Here is a 27,037-nt window from a genome sequence, read left to right as displayed (position 1 = left end):
TCTATCATAAAAGTTAGATATACATTCCAAGGATAGGATGTCAATGAAATCCTTGTCAATAGAGGTTCAGCTGCAATATAACTTTGCCCTGTGATCAATTATTGCATCAATGCTCTAATTGTAATGAATGACTGTTCCTGCTTACCTACTTCAAATAAGCATATTTCAACTCTATGTGGAAGATGTATTTATATACTTTCTTATATCTGGCTTAAAAGGGGTACTGAAAATGTTGGCTGATTACTGTGCCTTACAGCTACCCTCGAAGGGAAATACAAAACCATCCTATTTAAGGCTAAGGATTTGCCATGTGGTAAAAGAGCTATTGAAATAATAATATATGTCTTATTATATTGCTCATTATTCTGCTGTCACACATTCAGAATTAATAGTTTCACATCTAAATAAATTCCCCAGTCATTGAGACTGCTTTTATTCACAAGTGATTCTATTGTTTTAAGTGTAATTAAATTTTCTTTTAAAATTCCCTCTAGTATTTAGGGTTTGTGATTTGGCTTATTGAGTTTTATTATGTATTGGCCATTAGTCAAAATAAAGATGTTCTTCAATACTTACATTAAAAAAAACAAAAAGGCACTTTCATGAGGTTTGTAGTATTGAAATCTGTGGTTCAAATACACTTGAGTTTACTGCCAACCAAAACACAAGAAAATAGTAATAGGTGTGTATCTACATCTCTATACATATATATCGAGAGTAGAGGAAATCACAAAACATATCTGGAATTTTGCCATTAATAAACAATGCAGTTAGAATATTTCGTTTGAATAAGTTTAATTTGAAAGCTTTTATAAAAGATGGGTGCTTATGAAGTTAAAAAGTCACAATCAGTAAAAGCCATACAGACACCACATAATTAATTAATTAATTAATTTTTATTTATTTACATTTATACCCCGCCCTTCTCCGAAGACTCAGGGCGGCTTACAGTGTATAAGGCAATAGTCTCATTCTATTTGTATATTTTTACAAAGTCAACTTATTGCCCCCCCAACAATCTGGGTCCTCATTTTACCTACCTTATAAAGGATGGAAGGCTGAGTCAACCTTGGGCCGGGCTTGAACCTGCAGTAATTGCAGGCTTTGTGTTTTATGATATAAAACCAACCCCTTTAATATCTTCTTAATCACTTTAACATCTAAAACAACCAGAAGATGAGACAAATTTCCTTGTGGCAGGGATTCCACAATTTGGATGTGACAATCAAAAAGCCCTTGTATTTTTCTCAGTAAATAAATTAACAAGTATAATGCTTTTAACTCATTTGTTTAATTGGGTTCTCTTTAGCTTTAGGACTTGTGTGGAGAAGATATCTTAGGTCACACTTATGCAGAAATATTGAAAATTCAAAAGGGTTCGCACACCATTAAGAAGAATCACCCTAAACAGCCAAATTTGCAGGGTCTTTACAGAAGATAATGGAAGTTGATGGGCCCCTTATGAGATTGGTAGAAAAGAATATATCGTGTATTCAACATCTGTCTTATAAAAGGCCATATCTATAGATAATTATTAGTGTCACAGCCAATTTTGTATCTTTTTGACTAGTGTTTACTATTTGCTCTCCACAGTCACAATGGATATAGAAATATGCCAGAATAATATTTCATGTGTCTTATCAAATGAACTACAATCTACAATACTATTTTATAGCATTCTTAGTCAATTCTCCCTAATGTAACATGCTACTTCTCTAACACCTCTAATAGGCTATAGAATGACTGGAAATAAAAATGAAATTTGACAAATTTATATAGGATTTACTTTCCATGTGCAGAACTACAATAGAGTATGTAATAGAATATAAATATCTATACATATGTCTCTCTGGGATTCACTGGATATGAGAAGAACATAGCCATCAGGCCATCGAAAAAGAATGTGACCCCTCTCACTTGAAATTCAAGTGTGTGCTCTTGACAATATTTCCTTTGGTGCGGAAAAGCTTGGTACAGCTGGATTACGCATATGTATCATTCTCACAGCTGTACAATTAAAAACTGGTGCTTGCAGTGAAAAGATATAGAGAAGATAAAGTAAACGTTGATAAAATGACATACCTATTCCCAATCTGTTCTTTACTTTCATTTCTATATTTAACTTGTATCATGTCTCATACGAATTCCCTAGCACTGTGATTGGAGCTATGTCAGAAGGGTCATGTCAGCACCTGAGCAAAGGGGTTCATGATATGGGACTCTATTCAGCATGCAAGAATATGCAGTTGTGTGAAAAGCAGGAGATGTGCATCACACACAAACATTCAGTTTTTAGCCTGCTGGATTGCAGATCAAAAGGTTAAAGAAAGGATTTATTAAGAATGAGTAGTGACAATTTAAATAAATCAGATGTTTTTGCCGAAGATTATGCTGTGATTTTCTCCAATTATTCCTGACATTTCACCCATTCATATCGTGATGAGAGTTAATAATGCAAAGGGGGGGGGCGGAAAGACTCTTGTCTCCTTGTTTATTCATTGTTCTCAAGGAACTAAGCTGTTTATAGAGAGATGTTATTTGTTATTTAAATCACTTTTTGCCAAAGTTGTTTATTCTCTGTTCGAGTATCTAAAAATACTGCTTTTAGCAAATATCCAATGTCTTTTTGAAATGTCTGTGCAATTCATAGTGATTTGCACACTGGAGTTCATTGTTAAATGGGTCCAGGTGTTGATGAATTTAACATCTGAGAGTGAGTTAACTCATTAAAGCTCAAAAAAGGACACAAAAAAGAAAGTTATTTTTAAACCTTATAAAAATGTTATTTGATACAATTAGTAACAGTGCAATGTTATAGCTACCTTTTAGCAAGTCTCACTGAAGTACCTGTGTGTACATTTACACAATAAATAACATACATTTTATGTTTTGTAACGTAATCCTGAATTCTGTTGTTCTAAATTTTATTTAGATTAGTCACGTGCTTCAGTTATATACTTTTCCCATTTCTAGATAAATAAGTGGTATGGAAAAAAAGAATAGGAAATAGAGTTCACAAAATTAATCAGGCTTAAGATTTCTTGGTTTTATTGGAAATTTAAGAGTGCATTTAATTTTTACTGAAATCAATGAGATAGTAAAGCTCTTAATTTTAAAATCATGCTTACAAAATACAGTCACTATTCAGTAATTTTAAAAATTGTATATATATGAAGGTCATTACTAACCAACAAAATGAATGGAAATGCTACATAATATACAGTATTGACAGAACATGTAAGCAAAATGTGTTGCTTGTGACTGGAGATTGAATGCCAAAGTTAGAAATATTAAGGATCAATATATAGTTGTATGGCTTAGAAAACAAAAATGAAGCAGGAGGCTAATTTATTAACTTCTTCCACTGTAATAGTTAAACATCCTCAAACAGCAAAAAATTATATCACCAGAGGAGTACATAAAAATCATATTGATGACATTATTGCTAAAATTAGGTGGAGGAGCTTATTTAAAGCATCAAAGATATGGGCAGCTGATGACTGTAGAACAAATCACAAACTATTCATGTGTAAATTCCTGTTAAGCTAAAGAAAAGTAAGAAAGCCAACCACTTTCTACAATATGATGTTAAACATTTTCAAGGAAAACATCACAAATCAGATTGAAATCCTGAACTATGGAATGAAGTAGCTAAAAATAAATGTGAAAAGAGACTGTCCAAAGATAAGAGACAGAAGAAAGGAAACTGGAAGTGAGGGGGGTGGGGTGGGGAACAGGAAACTGGAATGTAGAGGATGAGAAGAACAAGGAAAAGAAGTAAAGCAAAGGAAGATAAAGATCTCAAGCAAGGACCTTCAAAGAGTTGTTTGATGTCCGGCCCCAAACTAAAAAATGACCTAATGTAGGTTATTTTGTTGTTTTCATACCTGTAGATAAAAACTTACCAAACTGAGCACTTTATTAGCTGCATCTACCATTTACTATGTGAATTAATAGAGAGGGTCTGTGACTTAGTTTTCTTTCTTTTACATATAACATCTTTTACACATAACATCTAGACTGAATTGCCTTTTATTCCTCTGGAATGCATCAAATCCCTTCTGGAAATCCACCTCCTTACTACATTACATCACATCAGAAGACTCAGGAAGCAGTACATCTATAAAGATATTGAAAAAGTCATGTATAAACAGGAAAAGTGTTCCAAAAGATGTCTGAACTCAGAAGGATACATATATATATTTTCTGAGGTTTTCACGGGTGTTTGTATGTAGGTCTTTGGTTGTTCGGGTTTTCTCCCGTGTAAAATTGGAAGTGTCTTGGCGACGTTTCGACGAAGTCTCATTCGTCATCTTCAGGCTTCAGCTTCGTGCTTCTGGGAGCAGTGTGTGATCGCAGCTGTTTCTGGAAACACACATTTTATTTCCAGAATGTGGATCACACATTGCTCCCAGAAGCACGAAGCTGAAGCCTGAAGATGACGAATGAGACTTCGTCGAAACATCGCCAAGACACTTCCAATTTTACATGGGAGAAAACCTGAACAACCAAAGATATATATATATATATATCTATATATATATATATATATATATATATATATATATATATATATATATATATATATATATATATGAATGTGAATGAATATGAATATGAATATGAATATGAATGACTCTGGGCAACTAATAATTAAAATAAAACAATAAAAACAGCTGCGATTACATTGCTCCCAGAAGCACGGCTGAAGCCTGAAGATGACGAATGAGACTTCGTCAAAACATCGCCAAGACACTTCCAATTTTACATGGAGAAAACCCGAACAACCAAAGACATATATATATATATATATATATATATATATATATATATATATATATATATATATATATATATATATATATATATATATATATATATGAATGTGAATGAATATGAATATGAATATGAATATGAATGACTCTGGGCAACTAATAATTAAAATAAAACAATAAAAACAGCTGCGATTACACATTGCTCCCAGAAGCACGAAGCTGAAGCCTGAAGATGACGAATGAGACTTCGTCAAATGTTGCCAAGACACTTCCAATCTTACACGGGAGAAAACCCGAACAACCAAAGACATATATATATATATATATATATATATATATATATATATATATATATATATATATATATATATATATGAATGTGAATGTGAATGAATATTAATATGAATGACTCTGGGCAACTAATAATTAAAATAAAAACAATAAAAATAAAAACAATTACACACACACACACTTGTATACAAGAGTCATGCATTTTACATTAGGATGGTTATTAATTACTGTATTTAGTACATATTGCTGATTAGCAAACAAATGAAAATATAGGATATCATTCATGAGAATAAAAGAACTGAAATAGAAATGGGCTGGTCACATAGCAAGAAGAACTGATGGCAGGTGGACCAAGGCAGTGGTAGAATGGATCCCATTTGATAAAAAGCAACCACAAAAGAGACCTAAAACAAGATGGATTGATGACATCAGCAAGTATTGCAGGCCCAATTGGCAAAAGAAAGCTCAGAAAACATGCAGAAGAGGCCTTCATCTTGTAGTGGATAGACAAATGGCTAAGTGATGATAATTGCTGTCCATCTCACATAGTGACTCTGAGTGCCATATAAAACAATCCAAATATATAAAACCAATTAAAACACAGCTAAAATAAATTAAAAAGACTTTTAAAATGACAAGGAAAAAAAATCCATATAGAGAGTGCATTCCAATTAATTGTCATGTAACAATCTCACTGCTCCACTCTATCATGGGATCCCCAGTCCCCAGACAAAACGATGTCTGAAGGGCCTTAAAAATATAGACTCACCGTACATTTCACATATAGGGCTTGTTTTGCATGACATTCACAGAATTATACACACTAGCTGGGTACTTCAAAATGACAAACAGTCATAGATTGGTCCCTGCATGCATAATATTAAATGTAATCACTGTGTACCAGTGTAGAAAGTTAGCACCCACTCCTCTCCTAGAAGAATGAAATATTTATTCTAGGAAATATTAAAAAGGCAGAATATTATATTTCCCTGGATGAGAAATGGAAAAACATGTTTTTTTAGGCAGGGAAGCAGACTCACTCTTAATAGCCCCCACCCTTCTCAATAGCCCACAGCAGATGTCAGCACTTAAAGAGATAAAGAGATGGCTAGGCCTAGTCATAAGCAAATACCCTCAGCCAAGATCCAACAAAGGTAGGATTTGCCCAAAACTCTCTTCATTACATCATCACCCAGCAAGATTCAACCAGGTCTGGTACTCAAGACAACCTACAAAGTTACCCCTGCATGGCCCCATGGGAGTCTGACAACCAAGCAGGATACCTGCCCTTGTACAGGGACAGGAAGCTCTAAGGCGTGGCCCAAGATAGGGTATAAATCTCTCTCTCTCTCTCTCCCCCTCTCCCTTCTATGTTTCCAGTGTCTTTCTCTCCACTTGGAACTGAACCCAGGTGGACATTTCTTCCAACAATTTGGCACCCAAAGATGGGGCTCCAAGCTAACCTGACCAATGGACCTGGCCCAGGTAAGCCTTCCTTGCCGGCAACAGACCCATTGAGTCTGTGGGTGAGTTTCCCTGGACCTTGGCCATTTGGAACAAAGCTTTTGAAGGGGTTTTGGGTGTTGAGCTCAAAGGCTCCTTGGAAAGAAGGTGAGTACCTCTAAATTTTAACTTTTAAGTGTTAAAGTGTGGGAAAGTGTGTGTATGACTGTGTGTGTGGGAAGTGTGGGAAATGTGGGTATGACTGTGAGTGTGAGTGAGAGGGCCCTTCACCCAATGGCAGCTGGATCTTGCTCTCTCTGTACATTTCCTAACCGTAGAAATGCACTGGTCTACCAACAGAGTCTGGAGAACATGGGGGATTTACCAGAGCACAGGACCTTCTGTTAGGGAAAGAGTGTGTGAAATGGAATGGAAAAGTGAATGAAAGAATTGAACTCTGGGCAACCAGCTGGGAAGTCATTGAGCAAAGCCCTATGTTAGGAGGTGCCCATACTGTACTGCCTAAGGCAGCAGGTCCTCCCAGATCCCCAAGAGTCTGAAAACCAATGGCAGATTGGAGGTGTCTGTACTCGACTGCTTAGGAAAAGCAGCAGGTCCTCCCGGGCCCCTTTTTGGTCTGAAAACCAATGACAGTGTTCCCTACAAAGGAGGTTCCCATACTCTGAGAAGAACCAGAGTCCTCACAGACCATTTTTTTGGTCTCAAAACTGACAGCAGCAGGCCCAGGTAAGCCAAAGTGAACCCCACATCTGAGAGGGAACATGGGAAGCTGTAGCTTGAGGGTGGTGACAGGAACTCCCCTAGGAGATTTAGGGAAAAAATGTGAGCAAATTGTGTAAAGAGTGGGCTTTGTCCAGGGATGAGACAAAGCTGGAAAACCAATTTGGCTAAAGAAAAGGGAAATATATAAATAGGAATGTTGGGGGTTTTGTTTGGTTTTTTGTTTGTTTGTTTCTCTCCCTCTCTGTTTTCCATGCAACCATGTGATATGTTTGTTAAGATTTGTGCCTTCCCTAACTTAACTGAGATTTATGGTGGGTATGGCCAGTGTGTGTAAACCTGAGGTTCTGTTTTCCTTTTCTGTTTTGTTTCTCTTGTCTTTGCGTGTATATGTGTGGGTAAGTCTTTGTGTGTCCTCAAGGTAAATGTAACTGTTAAGTGTCTCTGATCCCTAAAAACAAGGATTTTGCTCTGAGTTTGTTTGGTCAGGAGAGCAGAGTAAAGAGAACAGGGTTTTTTTTCTTTCCTTTCTGTACTTTTAAGAAAAGGCCAAAGTTATGAGGGAGTGTTTAAGTTAATTTAAAGAAAAAATTCATTCTTAATATTTATTGTATGTAAATGCGAACAGTTTTTTTAATATTGCTCTTTTGTGATGTTTAATGGATGCCAATTCTCTGCTGAGATGGAAATATCTGTCTATTCTTTTTCTGAAGCATGTGAATTCAGTTTCTCCCCCCCCCCATCTGTGATGTCCCCATTTTGTTATAACTGGTCTATCTGTTTAATAACTGCAGTACTGGGTTTTTTTCCCCGCAAACCCTGCCTGCAAACTATCTACCCACCCCTTACACAATGTAAGCCGCCCTGAGTCTTCGGAGAAGGGCGGGATATAAATGTAAATAAATAAATAAAAAAACTCTATCTCTGCATCTTAGTTTCCTGCAATACCCACAAAGAGGGGAGGGGACCCTGTTCTCATGTCTTTCAGCCTTGCACAGAAAATTCTGCAACCTATGGAAGTAAAGCATGCGAATCCATATGCTGCCTCCAGAGGAGACATTCCATTCGCTGAACCAGGAAATTGGGTTTGGATCCAGTCATCCACCTAAAAGTCATCACAGCAACCAGAGTGAAGCAGACCTTCCCAAACCTGACTGACCACCCTTACCACCACGCCAAGCCTAATGCCACCCAGCAGACATGAAAGAAAGGACCCTGAGATGGACAAGTAAAAAACTAAAAGACTCTTTTCAATCCCCAGAAGAGAGTTAGAAAGACTATGGGGGAGGGTGGAAATTCATTGTAAAGTTTTCTTTCTTGTCTCATTTATGTTGTATTCAGTTAAATGGACTCTGGGGGATTGCATTTGAGAGTAGTTGCCACAGCAAGTTCTGAACACCTTGGACTTTTGTCTGGTAGGAGGGAAATTTGTCCAGAATATCTATATTGCCTGTATTTTAGAAGTAGCTGCATAAACAAGTACACACAGAGAGAGACACCATTCAGACTTAGACTGAGGCTATCCCCTTCACCTACCTCCACACAAAGCTTCTCTTTTGCTCTGTGGGACTAAGTCCCAAGCAGTCATATCTCCCTGCTAATTCCATGGGGAGGGGCATTCCCCTCAGGTAATTCCCTCACTTGAAGAGATAGCAGAAAAGAGATCTCCAAAACCAAAGCCCCAATGTGACTCACAAATGATGCTGCCGAGTTGCCCAGTAAAGCAGGATATGTTGCACCGGTGGCCTCATGAGTAGGAGTCCCAGGGCTCATTGTGTGTAATTTTAAAAATACTAAATAGCCTGGATTGCACACTGGCTAACTCAATTCGAACGCACAAATCCTGGATACACTAAAGTAAGAGCTAAGGCAGGTACAGTAACCAATCCTTGGAAATGGGCTGCCTGTATTATTTAAAGGAAAACCATGGCTGAGAAAATTTTTGGAACTTGTGCTTGCTTGAAACCTGACTGGAAGCTCACAAAAAGTGATATCTAACATCTGAAGATAATTGGCATAGAAAATTGGATACGGTAAATTTCTTTCCAGAACTTTTGCACTGGCTGCTAGACCTTCATGGTTGAAAGCTCTCCTTTTGGAAGCCACTGAAGGAATCCTTTTCTGCTGCTTCTGTCAATGTCTTCCCCTGTGCATCAGAAAAATTAAAAGCACCCATCAAGTCTCCCTGATCTGATCAATCTTTAATCTTTTGTCTATAACATGTGTGTTTCACCGACATATTTTGGCAAAAAGAGGGGGACTGTAGAAAGTTAGCACACAACTCTCTCCTAGAAGAATGAAATATTTATTCTAGGAAATATTAAAAAGGCAGAATATTATATTTCCCTGGATGAGAAATGGAGAAACATGTTTTTTTAGGCAGGAAGCAGACTCAATAGCCCCCACCCTCCTCAATAGCCCACAGCAGATGTCAGCACTTAAGAGATAAAGAGATGGCTAGGTCTATTCATAAGCAAATACCCTCACCCAAGATCCAACAAAGGTAGGATTAGCCCTCAGCCATAATAGGAATTGCCCCAAACCCTCTTCATTACATCATCACCCAGTAAGATTCAACCAAGTCTGGTACTCAAGACAACCTACCTAGTTACCTCTGCATGGCCCCATGGGAGTCTGACAACCAAGCAGGATACCTGCCCTTAAACAGGAACAGGAAGCTCTAAAGCATGGCCCAAGAGAAGGTATAAATCTCTCTCTCTCCCTCTCTCACCCATTTTGCTGAGGACCCAAAAACCCCATGTGGTCCTGCCCACCATTAAACCATCTTTCCAAACAGCTTCCATGTTTCCAGTGTCTTTCTCCCCACTTGGAACTGAACCAAGATGGACATTTCTTCCAACACCAGTCTTACTGACAAGAATTAAGAGTCTGAAGAAACATGCAGGATATGTTTAGATATTAAAGCTCCACAAGAGAAATATTGTTGTTGTTTTTTCCTCTGTCAGAGTAAATCGCCTATAAAATATTGGAATTACTCATTAGTACCGTAGTACATCTGCACGTAATATTCAATACGTGCCAAGTTATACGCGTGTTAAGAATTGTAAGGATCACTCCAATCCCTATGCTCTCTTACGGACTCAGACGGATATACGATCATAAATATGACGCATTAAATTCAAACAACGCCGTTCTTTTTTCTTTTTGCCACGGACAGCCGGCAAAAATCCCAGAATCGAGCCGGCCGGCTTGAACTCAATCAGAAATACAACACTTCCCAGCATGCCTTTTGCATCCGGCAGCCTGCAGTCTCTTTGAGCGGAGTCACGTGCTGCCTCCTGGGGCTCGTAGTCCGTGCAAAGGACGAGCCCCCTGGTTTAAGGTGAAGGTGAATGGAATGAGGCTGGCTGAGAAAGGAGGCTCTGGCGGAGCGGCTGTATCTGCTGCCAATAAAGTTGTCTTCCAAAAGGGGAGGAGGCGAGTGGGGGGGGGGGGAGGAAAGGAAGCACGTCAAGATGGCGGCTCCCGTGTCGCCCTTGGTTACTGGGCGCCGCCTGATAAACGCTGCCATTCGACCCGCCGCTCTCGTCCTAACTTGCCGGGCCCCGCGGAAAGGTTAGTGGTGTTTGGGTCTAGGTCTAGGACGTACGAGGTCAGCCCGCGATCTGTAAGGAGGATTAGGGCTCAGCTGGAAGGTCAGCTATCAAACGGCTCCCCTGGTTTCAAGCCCTGGTCGTGACTGTCAAGATCCCCAGTTAAAGGGGAGTTAATGCGGCTCGGCTTCCTTCCCTGCCCTTGAATCGCCCGGCATCGGCCTTTCGGGAAGTGGAACGCCGTGTTCCGAAGAGGTTTTAAAGTTCTGGAGCGTCCGTGAATGCTGAAACGTTGAAGAATAAAAGCCGGCCGTTCTGCTAGCTCGCTCGCTCTCTCCGTTTTAAAACATTACGGCCTAAGTTAGAGGGTCTCCATAAGTTCTGCCACTTTTGAAGATTTGTGGACTTCAACCCTCAGAATTCCCCAGCCAGCTTGGCAACTGTGCCGGCTCGGGAATTCTGGGAGTGGAAAGTCCACAAGTCTTCAAAGTTGCCAAAGTTGGAGACCTCTGGGCCTAAGGATTTTATGCTCCTTTAGGGATGTTCTTCAGTTTTATTTCTCATTTGCAATGGAGAGCTGCTTCAAATGGGTACACGCACTAACGTTTATTAATGTGTACCAATTATTCTCTGAGAAGTGTCTCTATATACAGCTTGCCAATAGGATGCTGTGCAACTCTGAACAAGTCTTTTTGCCCCCAGCAAAGAGAAAACCCTACTTCATGATGGTCTTTCAAAGCCCTTCCAGATGCTGCCTTTACAAATTTAGTTATGTTAACATCAGTGAATCAAAGTTTTAATGCATAAATAGAATAGGATTTTTTATTGGCCAAGTGTGATTGGACACCCAAGGAATTTGTTTTGGTGCATACGTTCTCAGTGTACATAAAAGATACCTTCATCAAGGTACCAATAAACCGGAGGATCAAACAAACTCTATTATGTTTTAATATGTTGTATAATGTTGGTTTTGTGATCAAGTAGATTAAAAAATACTTCTGGGTATGGACTGAGCATCAATGTCAGAGCATGCAAATCTCTTTCTGGGTTTTTTTTTAAAAATAGTCATTACCTTTATAGTAGTTGAGCTCTTAATGGCAAAAAAGAAGATTGGTTCAACATCAGGAACTGCTGGCTTATCTCCGATAAGGCTGGTAAGAGACTGTGTATTCTGTATGGCCCAGAACTGATTGGGATGCAGGATAAAAAAAACACCCTCTTTACTTAAAACTTATCAGTAAATCTTTTTACTGGCAAATGGGAAGCTCCCAATGCCTAAAAGTATTACATTGATGGATTCTACAGCCTGTACTTTACTATCACAAAAATGATGTACAGGAAAATTCTCTTATCAATTAACATTTTTCCACAAAATATTGATTTACTTTGCAGCTATTTTGGTGAACTGTCCAGGTTAACAGTTGTCAGACTATATGCACAAGTAATAAATACATATATTCAAGCATTTTTTATTGCACAGGATGAATGCTAAAAACATCTGGGAAGTTATAAATTTGCAAGCACAGTAATAAGTCCTATGTGTTATAATTCCGTTACAATGCACATATTGTGATTATGGAGTGAAAACAGCACTTTTGCTATCTGCATGTATGTTTTTGTCTTGTAGTTAACGCTGGTCTTGCTAGTAGATACTGCTGTAGGAAATTGATGCATGTTAACTGACTTTGATGTGTGCGTTTCTACTGGTTAATTTTAATTTGCACAAACATAGAAGAATATTTACAAATTGCCAGAAGTATATTTAACTTTTCACATAGTTTAGGTAACAGATTCATTTGCTTTCCTACCATAACCAAGATTTGGACAGGCTGAATTCCATCCTACATAATCTGTTTCTCACAAGATTCTAAGTTTTAAAATAAGGAATGCATGTTAAATTATGTGGAATTTATAAAAAGTAGATTAGGGTGCGTGTGTCAAAATCTTTAATAGTTCAGGTGTATCTGTGTCAGTGTTAGCCAATTCAGAATATGCATTCTTAAGGATATAGGAACTTGGCTTGCAGAATTAGTCTATATCTAGTACAGTGTTTTTCAACCTTGGCAGGTTTAAGATGTGAGGACTTCAACTCCCAGAATTTCCCAACCAACCAAACTTAATACCTCAGTGGCAATTATTATAAGATGCGTTCTTATTCTGAGAAGAGCAAGAGTCAAAGGTAGTGTCATTCTAATCCATAATCTGATTTATTCAGCATGTGCTTGTCTCTTTGTTATTCTTTCCTTTTCTACCAATTCCTTTCCCCTCTCCTTTGTTCTCATTAGCTGTTTACCAGGGTAGGGACAGTTCTAAAAGTTTGGAAAAAAAATTCTGGGTGTACATATGCAGGAAATAAAAGCTATAGTAGTGCTTAAAAGAAGGAACTAGAATAAAAAATAGCTACACTTTAGCATAAAATAGTGAAGCTTTTTGGGGACAAAAGTAGCAGAAATAGTGGTATAGGAAGCAACTCTCTTTAAGGAGCAGAACTAACCAGTGGATGAGAAAGACCATCAGAACGATGATATTCAGTTAGTGATACTTAATCACTGGAAGAACAACTATTTCAATCTATGTATTTATTTATTTACTTATTTTGTCACAACAATATATATAAGCATCGTACAAAAGGTTACATAATATATAAACATATATATGAGTAAATATTAGGAGGTATAAGCATATATATATATGTATATGGGAAGAAGAAAAGAAAAACAATAGGACAGGAACGGTAGGCACATTTGTGCTCTTATGCACGCCCCTTATGGTCCTCTTAGGAATGGGGTGAGGTCAATAGTAGAAAGTTTTTGGTTAAAGTTTTTAGGATTATGGGAAGAGACCACAGAGTCAGGTAAAGTGTTCCAAGCACCAATGATTCTGTTACAGAAGTCATATTTTCTGCAATCTAGATTAAAGCGGTTAATATTAAGTTTAAATCTATTGGTTGCTCTTGTATTATTGCAATTAAAGCTGAAGTAGTCTTTAACAGGAAGGACATTACAATAGATGATTCTATGAGTTAAACTTAGGTCTTGTCGAAGGCGACGGAGTTCCAAGTTTTCTAAGCCTAGGATTTCAAGTCTGGTGGGATAAGGTATTTTGTTGTTTTCAGAGGAATGGAGAACTCTTCTTGTAAAATATTTCTGTACACGTTCAATTGTATTGATGTCAGAGATGTGGTGATCTCTAGCAGAAGAAGCAGGCAGCGTCCAGACTCCCAGTTGAAAATAAGGCAAGAAGGTGGAGTTTTGAAGAGCATAAATGAAGCAACTAAGGACATGTTGTGTACCTCTGGTGGCTCAACAGACTAATGCAGTCTGTTATTAACAGCTGCTTGCAATTACTGCAAGTTCAAGTCCCACCAGGCCCAAGGTTGACTCAGCCTTCCATCCTTTATAAGGTAGGTAAAATGAGGACCCAGATTGTTGGGGGCAATAAAAGTTGACTTTGTATATAATATACAAATGGATGAGACTATTGCTTAACACAATGTAAGCCGCCCTGAGTCTTCGGAGAAGGGCGGGATATAAATTCAAATTAAAAAAAAACACAGAGATAGCTAATAATCTCAGCTTTCTAGATCTTTAATTCCTTATTCAGAAATTGATTTATTGATGAGGAGGTGGACAGGCACGGTTTAGCAAGATTAGTCTCTACTGTGGATGAGTGAACTGGTATGCATACAGAACATAAACACTGAAATCGAAGTCCTCATGCAATATTTAATCTATATGTCTCAGTTGAAATTCTTTTCCCTCCTTGCTTTCCAATTCAATGAATATTTGGGCCATTCTCTTTCTGGACCTGCAGTGTATCTGATTTGTGAGAGGACAGTTTTCTCTAGTATAGGAACCAATGGCTCTTAGCTTGGCAGCTTTATTGCTGAGGAACATATGCCAAAGCCTAGAAAGACTACCAGCAGTTATCTTTTCCTGGTAATTCTTACTGTTACTGGGGTGGGGAGGGGGGGCAAACCTGCAAGGAATAGCTACACCATAGATTTGGAAGATCTAGAAAAGAATCTGAAGAACTTTGGAGGTTCTGTATAGACAGGGTCTTCCTGTCTATAAAAGACAACGGCAAAACAAGAATAATGCAGGCAACTGACTAAACCCTCTTAATTAAAAATCAGTAAGAATATTAGCTTATAAACGTCATGAGTTTATTATGTACATACGAACGCTCCGAATATGGAAAATAACTCTGAAGTCTTGATATAGTAAGATAAACAAGACTTAACAGGTATAAAAAGCATTTGGAAAGATTCTTGTGATTGAAATATTCAACTTAATAAAAATGGTAAAAGAAACTGCAAGCAATAAAAAGAGAAGCAGAGTCGCAGTATATGTTAAAAATGACATTTACGCAGAAATATAAAAGGAATAGACTAGTAAGTAGTATAGATCCCCCATCATGGAGAAGATGTGGATGATGCTTTTCAAAAAAGAAATTGAAGAGGTGTGAAGTACAAATAATAGTATTTAATTGCCCCGCATCTGTTGGAAGATACCCTGCGAAATGGTCATTTGAGGAAACTTCTGAATTGTCTAATGACAACTTTCTCCTTAAGAACTTGGAGGAACCAACAAAAGAGATGTATTGTCAATCAAGAGGGGATTTTTTTTGTTCAAGTTATTATATCTGCTACTTGATAAAAAACAAGAGAGGTTTTACTAGATTGCCAGCAGTAAGAACTATCAGACAAATGGACATGAGAAGAGGGTATTTTTTGCATTAACACAATAATGGTTGGGGCAAATAATCATCAGAAGGTTATAAGAAAATCTTAAAACATTTCTTTTGTTAGGTTGCTTCTAAGATATACTTTTAGAGAACTTCTATGGCTTCTGCCTTTTAGTATTTTCAACCAGGATTATATGCATAAACATTATCTTTCAAATTTTGATAATTAAGATTGCATTTTCATCTAATTTATAAGCTGTCTTAGAGAGTTCATATCTGCAAAGGTAGCCTAAAATTGTGATGTATAAATACCATAAATTATGTGAAATTATAAATCTTTGGCTGAGCTCTATATTATTTAAAGATGAAACGTAAAAAGTATAAACCCTGGAAATTACAGCTATATTGCTTTGATGCCTACTTCTAGTAGTTACTCTGACCATGTCTTCTTATAGGTAAACCCTGTTGTGTTAGAACACACTGTCAAGTAGATTTGAACAATTTGTAGCTGAGTTTAATAAGATTATCCTAGGCAAAAGAAGCCAGTTTAGCTTAATGGTGAGAAGAGAATATGTAGAATATTTTAAAAGCCTTGAATTATTGAGAGATATTTTTTTTAAAGGTTTAGATTAATTTATAGGAAGGAACATTAATTCAAAATCAAGATAATCTTATTCATTATAATCTTACAAATTATTTAGCATTAGAAAAGATGGTAATAGGGAGGTTCTCAAAAATAACAACTCAAAAACTTTAATAAAGTTATTATTTATGTAAAAAAGTGGGGGTGCGATGGCTCAGTAGTTAAAGATGCTGAGCTTATTAGTTGGAAAGCTGAGACCCAGGATTCAAGACCCAAGTGCCACATTATGTGGTAAGCTCCTCTTACTTGTCCCAGCTCCTGCTCACCTATTAGTTCAAAAGCATGCAAATGTGAGTATATATATAGGTACCACTTCAGTGGGAAGGTAAAAGCATTCCGTGTGCCTTGGCATATAGTCATGTGGCCAATGTCTTCAGACTGCACTGGTTCCCTTGGCTAGGAAACAGAGATGAGCAGTGCCCCCTAGAGTCAGAGACACCTGGACAGGGGACACCTTTACTTTTATATGAAAAAGTAACAACTATTGTTTTCTAATAATATATAGAATATTGATATATATATTAATCCCTATCTTGTGGTGTCATAGAAAATATCCATCTCAATGGCCCAATGAAGGACAGCATATATTGTATATATCGATCTGTAGTTGTACATGTCAAAGTGAGACTGATGAATGAAGTGCACTGAATATGTATTTAGTAATGTTAAACGTTGAAACCCCTTTTTGCTTTGCACACTTGAGATGTTCATGAAAAACACATCAGAAATCTGTACAGAAATTTCTGGCCGTGCTAATGCTGTGTATTATTATATACTGCACTTATTGAAGCTGATGGATGTTCTGTTGTGTGTTTAAATTATATGTAGAAAGTAGTCTTGGAATAGTAGCAAAATTTATAGTAAAGGTTGTTATTTACATCTCATATTCTTCTGAATGGTGCAGAAGGCTCACAAGCTATTTGTTAAAGGGGAATGAATTGGACAAAATAGGTTTCTCAATTTTAGCTGCTTGAAGATGGGTGGACTTCAACTCCCAGAATTCTGGCCGGGAAATTCTGGGAATTGATGTCCACCCATTTTCAAGTGGCCAAGGTTGAAAAACACTGGAAAACACAATGACTAGCTGATGACTTTAAGAGAACCAGTTTGGTATAGTGATTAAGGTCTAGGCCAAAAAACCAGGATACTGAATTCTAAGTCCCACCTTAGGCAGGAAGGCCAGCTGGGTAATTTTAGACCAGTTAGTCTCTCTCAGTACAACCCACCTCACAGGATTGTTGTTGTGGAGAAAATGGGAGAAGGAAAGTATATTAAGTATGTTTACCGCCTTGAGTTATTTATAAAAATAAATCAGTGAGCTTTGTGTTCTAAGGGATTTGATCAGAGTTTCTCATTTCAGCCCACTAATTTATTATATAAGAATAAGACTGACTCTTTTAGTGTTTTTTTAAAACAGTAAATAAATATTTCTCTCATGTCATACAGCATATACAGTTCAGGTAGCAGAGAAAGCTGCCAGCGGTGGACTAGCAGATGCAAATTCGAAAGCCTTATTGCTTTGCAATGGACCTTTAGAACATTATGAATTCCTTACCAAAATGGAGCAGCTGAGGAATGATGAACAGCAAACAAAAGTCATGCGGTGCCTGCAGAAGCTACACGAAAGTCTTAAAGGCTACAACCTCAGTCCAAAACACATATTCTCAAAGGTAAAATTCTTCCATTAAGCATTTTTACAGTCATTTTTGTGTCTGGTTCACATGATTTTTCTGAATTTGATTGCAACAACTCTGTAAAACAATGTTATTTAATTATCCCACTTCATGCCTAAGAGGCTGCAACTGAGAAGATAAGACAAAACAAGGCTGGGTATCAGAAAGAGTAATGATTATTTGATGGCATTCAAGGTAAAATAAGATTGATATTTTTATTCTCCCCAATGCAATTAAATTTAGCAAATTTTACTGATTGAGATATTTTCATGGGAAATACTCTGATTCCAAATTGATCTGCAACCTACGGTATATTCAGTTCCTAAATAAAACAGATTTGGAACAAGTTACTAACAATAATTTACCAATGTTTGGTAGAATAAAACTCAGTTTCTCGTGTTCTAAACTTGAAATATACTTAAGTGATGTGTTGTTATTACCTGAGTAACACTGTTCATTGTTGTGTCTCCAAGAATGCACACATTCTATAGAAGATTTTGAATTAATATGTGTAGTGTGGAAGGTAGTATCCTGAACCTACAAAGAGTTATTTGCCAGAAGGTGGCAGAGTCATACTGTAATCTGAAGAAAATAGTTCAGATTTTTGTGCTCTGCTGTACTTATTCTAGTTGCTTTTAACATTTCTTTTCAAGACTGATGAAAACCTGCAATTTCTGTCCCCTAGTTCTAGACTAGATAGAGGAAAATATCAGAAGCCTCTTCAAAATTAATATCCATTGATTAAAAATTAACCTATAGGACAATGTGAAAGAAATGAACATGAGGCAAGAATATCAGGCAAAATCAATGAGACGAATTGGGTAGAAAACAGCAGACAAAGTTGGTGAAGAGGGGCCTATTAGATAAATGGTCTGTTTATTGTTGCCAAAAAGTAATCAGCAGTGTTCCCTCAGCTGAGAGCTTATTCATATTTGTTGCTGGATAAATTGCAGTGCTTGGATAGGTTGCAGTTTGAACCCTAGGCCCTTATGTAAAAAAACCCAGACCTCTTCATATCAGAATGTGATATAATGGAGAATATGTTGATGTTTTAATTTTTAGAAAAACATGGTTTAAAAATATCACTGCAGATACGGTAGGAATTATTTTTGAAGACATAAACTTTAGAAAAAATATATCATTAACTTATTTTTGTTGGGAAATACGCAGCAGGTAAGCGGGAGGTATTAAGTGGAGAATTAGTCCTGGGTTGTTGCAAAGCTGCAAGAGACCTAGAAATGTGCCCCCCCATTTCATGTTACTTTATATGTTTGTTTTTTGTTTTTTTTTTGTTTACATTTATACCCCGCCCTTCTCCGAAGACTCAGGGCGGCTTACAATGTATAGGGCAATATTTGTATTCAATATTTGTATTCAAGGGAGGGCGAGTAATCTGGAAAAATTCTATTATAGGTAAGATACAATACAGGTAGTCCTCGACTTACGATTGCAATCGAGCCCAAAATTTCTGTTGTTAAGTGAAACATTTGTTAAGTGAGTTTTGCCCCCATTTTATGGCTTTTCTTACCTCAGCTGTTAAGTGAATCACTTTAGTTGATAAGTTAATAACCTGGTTGTTAAGTGAATCTGGTTTCCCCATTGACTTTGCTGGTCAGAAGGTCACAAAAGGTGATCCCATGACCTTGGGACACAGCAACGGTCATAAATATGAACCAGTTGCCAAGCGTCTGAAGTTTGATCTCGTGACCATGAGGCTGCTACAAAGGTCGTAACTGTGAAAAACGGTGGTAAGTTCCTTTTTCAAAGTGCCGTTGTAACTTGGAATGGTCACTAACTGAACTGTTGTAAGTCAAGGACTACCTGTAGTTAACTTGAACATTTCAAATCTGGATCTGCTTTCTTGCCCCCGACAATTTTATATGTACCATACTGCTAACATTTTTGAGTATTTTAAGTATGCTTGATCTAGTGCAGGGGTCTGCAAACTTGGCTCTTTTAAGACTTGTGTACTTCAACTCCCAGAGTTCCTCAGCCAGCTTTGCTTTGCTGGCTGAGGAACTCTGGGAGTTGAAGTCTACAAGTCTTAAAAGAGCCAAGTTTGCAGACCCCTGATCTAGTGGAATATGCAAATTTGTATATATTATTTTAAAAGCAAACATGTTTATTTTAAGGGGAGATTTATTGTCTCCTTCCCCCTGCTCCCAAGTCAGTTTTGGAAATGGACCATTAAAGCTTCGTTTTCTCAACGGACTTTTCTATAGAAATCTCCCTTCCAACCTTATCCATGGGTAAGAGATTCAGCTGATACTTTTAACCAGCGTCCTTCTGGCAACCAAAAACCTTTTAGCATGAATACACAAACTGTTTCTGGTTGAAGTCTTTCTTTTTTTTTTATTTCATTTTGTCACAACAGTATACACAAACATTGTCATAAAAAAACATATCATGAAGAAAAAATATATATATATAAGTAAAGAATATGCATCAGCTATATTAATTGGATATAATGAAGGGAACAATAGGACAGGAACGGTAGGCACTTTTGTGCTCTTATGCACGCCCCTTATAGTCCTTTTAGGAATGGGATGAGGTCAATAGTAGACAGTTTTTGGTTGAAGATTTTGGGATTTTGAGTAGAGACCCTAACTCTGACATGCTGGAGATGGGGGAAGAGATGACAGTGGTCCAGAGCAAGGTTTCAGCTCAAGCTAAATTTAATAAAACTTAAATTTCTTATTTACATAAGTAATATAGTCTTCAACTTAACAAGAGTTCATTTAGTAACTGTTCAAAATTACAATGGCCACTGAAAAAAGTGAGTTATGACCATTTTTCACATGACTGTTGCAGCATCCCCATGGTCATGTGATCAAAATTCAGACACTTGGCAACTGACTCATATTTATGATGGTTGCAGAGTCCCAGGGTCATGTGATCTCCTTTTGGGACCTTCTGACAAGCAAAGTCAATGGGGAAGCCAGATTCACTTAAGAACCATGTTACTAACTTAACAACTGTAGTGATTCACTTAACAACTGTCTTACTTACCAACAGAAACATTGGGCTCGATTGTACCGTGTTTCCCCGAAAATAAGACCCCGTCTTGTATTTTTTTGAACCCTGAAATAAGGGCTTGCCCTATTGGGCTTATTTATCAGGGGATGTCTTATTTTGGGAGAAACAGGGTAGTAAGTTGAGGACTATCTGTATATTTGCACTAATTGCTTCCTTAAATTTTAAATATTTTTCTATTTCTGTTCCACAAACATTATGGGTTGATAGCACTTTTTCAGGGGTTTCTTAGGATCATATCCAAGAGTCTGGAGAACTCCAAGGATCCTTGTGTTGTGCATCTTGATTTACAACTAGAATGAGCCCTTTTTGAATATATTAGGCATCCCTGACTAAATTGTATATGTCAGTGAATTCTTAGGTGAACAAAAACTGATATACCCTCTCCATGCTACAAAGTTAAACTTGACATCTTTTTGGAAATTTGAATGGTTATGTATTATTTGTATGGAATTATTTACCAGTTTAGAGTAAGAAAACAATGAATATAGCACATAAAAAGTTTGAATAGCTTTTCAATCAGAATTTTGTAACAGCTCCTTTAGCAGATATAAACAGCTATTCTCTGAGAATGTTTCTGTTCTAGCTTTTGGCATTTTCTCCATTCTTCTTTACAAACTCTGCTAATTCAGAAATAAGCTTGGATCCTACTGGTATGTACATTTTGTCCTTGAGATCTCCCATAGATTTTCAGTGCTATTCAGATGGGGACTGTGAGGGCCACACTAAAACCTTTATCTTTTTTCCCCCTCAAAATAATTTCTTGTTGATTTGAAACATGTTTCAGATTTCTTCCTGAATGAAATATTCAGCCTCTTTTAGCTCAGGATTCTTCGCTGATTGTGGACATTTGCTTCTATTTTTATATTTAGTTGAAAAGTAACATAGATGAATGTGTGTTCATACCTTCAACATTTCTCCCTCCCCCACAAAAGGAGTAGTCTAGACCAAAATAATATCTTATTAAACTTTATTTTCTTTAACGTAAGGTATTTCATTATAAAATTCATGATCCTATTCTGCTTATACAAACCATTCTTAAACGTAGAAATTGCTTTCACAAATTGTCACATGTGTAGCAGAAAAGAAAAAAGGGGAGAACTAAGATGGGGATAAGGAAGAAGAAGAAGTAATTTTCCAGAGAAGGAGACGAAAAGAGAAAAGGAGAACAATGAAGAATGAATGAGGCAGTAACTGGACCAAAAGAAAGAAGAGAATTGCAAAATATTATATTATAGTCACAGGATAATAAGACCTTTCCAAGCAGCAGCAGCAGAGCCTACAGCCATGTGCACCTCCTGCCCATTCCTTTTTTTGCCAACAAATTCTTCTGTTTTTATCAGCTTTCCTACTGAACAGGTGGAAGAGAAATAGGAGATTCTCTCCTATCTGAAATTCCCAAGAGGTTTTTTTTTTGTCCTGATGAAATGGAGATGAATCCATTTTATACTCTGAACTGAGGAAGCTTCTTGGATGAGAAATGAAGGAGGAAACCGGGAAAGTCCAGTTGCTTTTTGAGAAGTACCTGTGGGACATTGTTGTAAACAGAAAAAAAAAATGTATTGAATTTATATATGCTGGCCAACTTCCAGTGACTTGTGGCAGAGATGGGTATAGCTATGAAGTTCATTGCCTCATGGGCTCATCCCAAGTAACCATTGACTTAACACATGGACAGAGCTGGTTATTATGTGGACCTTTTCTTTTTCTGGTTTTGGGGCAGTGGTGGGGTTATCTCTTATCTGTCTCTAATGTACTTGTTGTAGTTCAGTTATGGGTTATCTGAATATGGAGGGCAGTACCTTTACCAAGTTGTGTTATGCTTCCAAATGAAATTAACTGCCACCTAGGACCTCTTCAGAACTGAAGATGAGTGATGGATCTGGAGAGTTTCCAGAGGACTCTTGGGGAAGCTTCCCAGTGATTGAGCAATTACCTGTTTAGCATTAGGAGGAGACTGGAATCCAAAAGAAATTGCCCCTCAAGCAATTTCTTTCTGTAAACTGATGCTGGGTTGCTCCTTTGTTTTCTGAGGAGTTCCAGGAGATAAGGCATTATAAGCAATTCCTAGAGCGTTGGTGGAAGAAGAATAAAAATGAATGTCACTGAACACAAGTATGGACTGTGGTGATAAAGAGAGGCAATAACCTTTGCTGAAATTTAAAAAGGGGCAGTGGACCACCTGGTCCTTTCAGACCTCACAGTAGCCTATGATACCATTATTGATGAAGCATCTTTCTGAAGCATCTGCAAGAATTGTAGCTACTGTTTTACAGTGGTTTTGCTTCTTCAGAATGTAGTTGTATTTGTTGGGAGGAGAAGATGAGAGATGGGCTTGGTAGGTGCTTACCCCCCCACTTCTTTAATATTTATATATTGGGAGGGATCATGTAGATTTGGGATGAGGTACATTCAGTTTGCTGATTATATTTAATTATACTTTACCAGGAAGGTTTTGTCTAAGGCAGGGGTGTCCAAACTTGGTCCCTTTAAGACTTGTGGACTTCAACTCCCAGAGTTCCTCAGCCAGCTTTGCTGGCTGAGGGACTCTGGGAGTTGAAGTCCACAAGTCTTAAAGGGACCAAGTTTGGACACCCCTGGTCTAAGGACTATCAGAGTGGATGAGAGAAAATGGGCTAAAATTGAGCCCTAGAACCTGAAGTAAAGTTGCTTTTTGTCCATCGCCTTCTATCAGTTTCAGTGGTCTTTCTTGAAAGATGTGGGACTATTCTTGAGAGAACAAATCTTTTACTTTGGTGGGTGGGGACTTCTGGTTTTCTATAAAAGCAAGTAGAGGTTGTGCCCAGAAAACTTTTGCCCACTCTGGCTGGAGCATTGCCACAGAGAATCATTCCCTCACCATGATGCATATACTGCAATGTATTCCTCATGGGGTTTGAAAACCACTCAGTAACTGCAACTGTGCAAGATATAGAGACCTGTGTGTCATAAGTATCGAATAGTGTATTTGTGCAACACTGGTATTGTGGGCCTTGTACTGGCTGCCAGTAGGCTTCTGGATGCAGTTCAAAGGCTGGCTTTAACTTATAAAATGATACATGGCATAATACCTTCAGCAGTGTCTCCTCCAATTGGATTTAACCCATCTAAGGTGTCTTTGTCAAGAGAAACTGTAGAGTAGTACTCTATTTCTGAGAAGTGGGCAGGAGGATGTGGTGTGGAGATACTGTTCCTACATGAGAACCTGTTCCTCTGGAATGGTATCCCCATGCAAGTGAGATTGGTTCCATCAATAATAAGCTTCCAGAAGCTACTTGGAACAGAGTTACTGTGGAGGCTTTGGGTGAATTGTGAGGGTTATGTTATTTTAATTTTAACTTAATTTTAATTGCATTTTCTGTGGATATTTTCAATGTGATATTTTATAATTGTTGTGAACCTTCAAGAGCTGCAAAATATGATTATATATATATATGTATGCATGTATGTATGTATGTATGTATGTATGTATGTATGTATGTAATAAAACACTGAAAAGATGGTCTATTTACATGTCGTTTCTATACAGTTTTCACTATAGAATTATTCAAAATGCTCAACCTACTGCGCTTGAAAAGATATTTAAAAGAATATTTAGGGTTTTTGTCCTTTCCAATTTCCCTTATTGTGTGCTTGATCAACCAAAATAATATTTGAGCTTCTAAGCAGCAGAGCAGGCTTTGTTCTTTTAATGCAGGAGTTGAATTGAGTTTGGAAGCTATAGTGACTTTGCGATGAATATATCATGTTGTTTTCCTATTTCGCTTTTATCCAATGAGAATAAAATATAATTATTTTCTTAATTTGCAGCTTTTCACAAGACGTAAACCTCCAAAAGGCCTTTATATCTATGGGGATGTTGGTAAGTTGAATGATTTTAACTGAAACGTGGCCAATTTTGTTTTAGCATATTTGCACACTTTCCCAGATTTATAGCTAGCTAATAAGCTAACTTTCTTTTCCAATGACAGAAGTGAGATTAAATAGAACAAAGCACCCTGGGCTGAGCTACTAACAACCTGTATTTAGTTTGCTTTGACATTACAGAGCAAATCAAGGCTCGGAGCAATGTCAGGTAATGAAATGGATCAACACAGTGTGCTTTGTGATATGAGATCCCTGGACCCTGCGAGAGCCTTGATTGCATATGGCAGGGAGGGCACTTGTTTTGATGTCCTTGTTATGTGGAAGGGGGATGTTAGTTGAGTTGCATACTTGGTCTGACCGAAAGATGTATTTATGGCTAATCTATTTTTAAAAAAAGAATAAATGAGGTATATTCTCATGTATTTTTTTAGTGAATAATGCTCAAGGTATTTCGGATAGAAACAATAATTGCATTTGTTGATTTTGATATAGATTCCTATAGTACAAATGATCCTGCCCATGTTAGTTGAAGTCTTGCTTCAAAGATAATGATTTTGTACTGTTCAGATCACGATTATGATTTCATTAGCTCAATGCTAATGAACAGTCATTACTGTAATCAGTACACAGTGTTTTAAATTAACAACCTGTTGGGTATGTGTGTTTTTATTTGAAGGCACAGGAAAGACAATGGTGATGGACATATTTTATTCTCATCTACAAGTAGAAAGAAAAAAGAGAGTCCATTTCCATGGCTTCATGCTTGATGTGCATAAAAGTAAGTTTAAATCTTTCTGATAGAATACAGTATGTTACAGGTATCTTCCGTGTTATCTGTCATCCTGTTTCTTCTTAATTCTTTGTCTGGTGCCCGCTGGAAGACTGTCAGTTGAAAGCCGAAAAGAAAGGAATTAACGTAGACTGTATGGGGAAATTTTCAACCTGATTTTTCAGTTAGAATAGAGCTGTCTTGCAACACCCCTAGGAATTAATTGAGGGATTGAAGGATTTGAGTTAGTAGCGTCATTTTCCTTGAGTGAGTAAGTACCAGTGGACAGTCAATCACTTATTTAATTCATTGGTACTTATTTGCATGATTAAAAATTCAGAGCATCTGCTGGAAAGTAGTGATATGTGGTCTTGCGACAATTATATAGAGAGATTGAACAATATTGTGAAAATACTTAACCCTTTTACAATAGTCAGCAGCAAGTGAAGAGTGAACTTGGGTTATAATGTATTTGTTGGTCTTTCAGGTGCCAGAAGGCCCTGACTTAAAAGTTGAATAGCAAAAAGATGTCATGTCAAGTTGAAGGTGGAACAGGCTAGGAAAAGGTAATCGAAAGAGAGTGACTGATTTCCATCAACTTCTGTATGCACACACACACACACACACACACACACACACACACACACACACACTGACTATAACTCAAGTGTTCTGACTATTGGCTGAATTCTTGTGATATCAAAGAATATTTACATCCTACCTACTGTATATTGCAGGGGTAGTCAACCTTTTTATACTACCGCCCACTTTTGTATCTCTGTTAGTAGTAAAATTTTCTAACCGCCCACCAGTTCCACAGTAATGCGCCATGTATCAACATCTGCGCATGCCTCTCGTGCATCGTGGATTGGGTTGGGGGAAGGGGGCACCAACTACCAGCTCTGCTTGTTTGTTACAGCGGGTGGTATGGGGGGAGATGCGCGAGCTCTTCTGGGATGAGGCTCTTTTGTTTGCGGTCGCACTATAGCGCCATTTAGTTTCAGTTACATAACGTGAACTAAACTTATGTGCGGGCGATACAAATAGTATATTTTCAGAAATTTAAATTGTCATGGGGAATTTTATGAAAATCTAATGAAAATGTTTTTAAATAATGCTATGAAAATTTTTTAAAAAGTCAATTACATTTAAAAAAAGGAAAGTGCTTGAGTATTGGACAAAACCCCTACCGCCCACCATGAAAACTGGAACGCCCACTAGTGGGTGGTAGGGACCAGGTTGACTACCACTGGTATATTGTATCAGCATTTGTGAACCTAAACAAGGGGAAAGTTAGCATGGACCAGAACTTGAATTTGTCCTTCTCAGTGCCAAAAAAATATCTTTTCCATAATGAACTCTTCAGTAAACTTCCTCTTTGCAAATATACAGGGTTTTTTGGCAAGATACATGGTATAGTAAATGAAATAGATGGTACAATGTATATGTTGTTCATTTATTTAGAAACTAGAGGTGAAGATTTAGTTAGCTATTTTAATATACAAAGATCTTCTATTTTCCATTATATTAACGTTTAGTCTTTAAAGCTTCCTAGTCTTTTG

The 27,037-nt window shown here is 37.4% G+C and overlaps 1 protein-coding gene across 3 annotated transcripts in view; it reads left to right on the top strand.

Annotated features, from left to right (window-relative positions):
* The first annotated feature begins 10,554 nt into the window (after positions 1–10,554).
* AFG1L (AFG1 like ATPase) overlaps positions 10,555–27,037 on the top strand; it is an 81,851-nt gene continuing 65,368 nt past the window's right edge. The window contains exons 1-5 of one of the 3 annotated variants that reach the window (XM_058174266.1): positions 10,562–10,826; positions 12,872–12,983; positions 17,580–17,803; positions 24,650–24,701; positions 25,383–25,484. In XM_058174266.1, the coding sequence (XP_058030249.1) occupies positions 17,693–17,803; positions 24,650–24,701; positions 25,383–25,484 (265 nt within the window). In that variant the 5' untranslated portion in view covers positions 10,562–10,826; positions 12,872–12,983; positions 17,580–17,692. Of the gene's footprint in view, positions 10,827–12,871; positions 12,984–17,579; positions 17,804–24,649; positions 24,702–25,382; positions 25,485–27,037 lie in introns of all 3 variants that reach the window. The other 2 variants (XM_058174264.1, XM_058174263.1) reach the window with 2 other exon arrangements.

Source organism: Ahaetulla prasina, chromosome 1, assembly GCF_028640845.1.
Source record: "Ahaetulla prasina isolate Xishuangbanna chromosome 1, ASM2864084v1, whole genome shotgun sequence".
NCBI lineage: Eukaryota > Metazoa > Chordata > Lepidosauria > Squamata > Colubridae > Ahaetulla > Ahaetulla prasina.
This window is presented reverse-complemented; position numbering and strand designations above follow the sequence as displayed.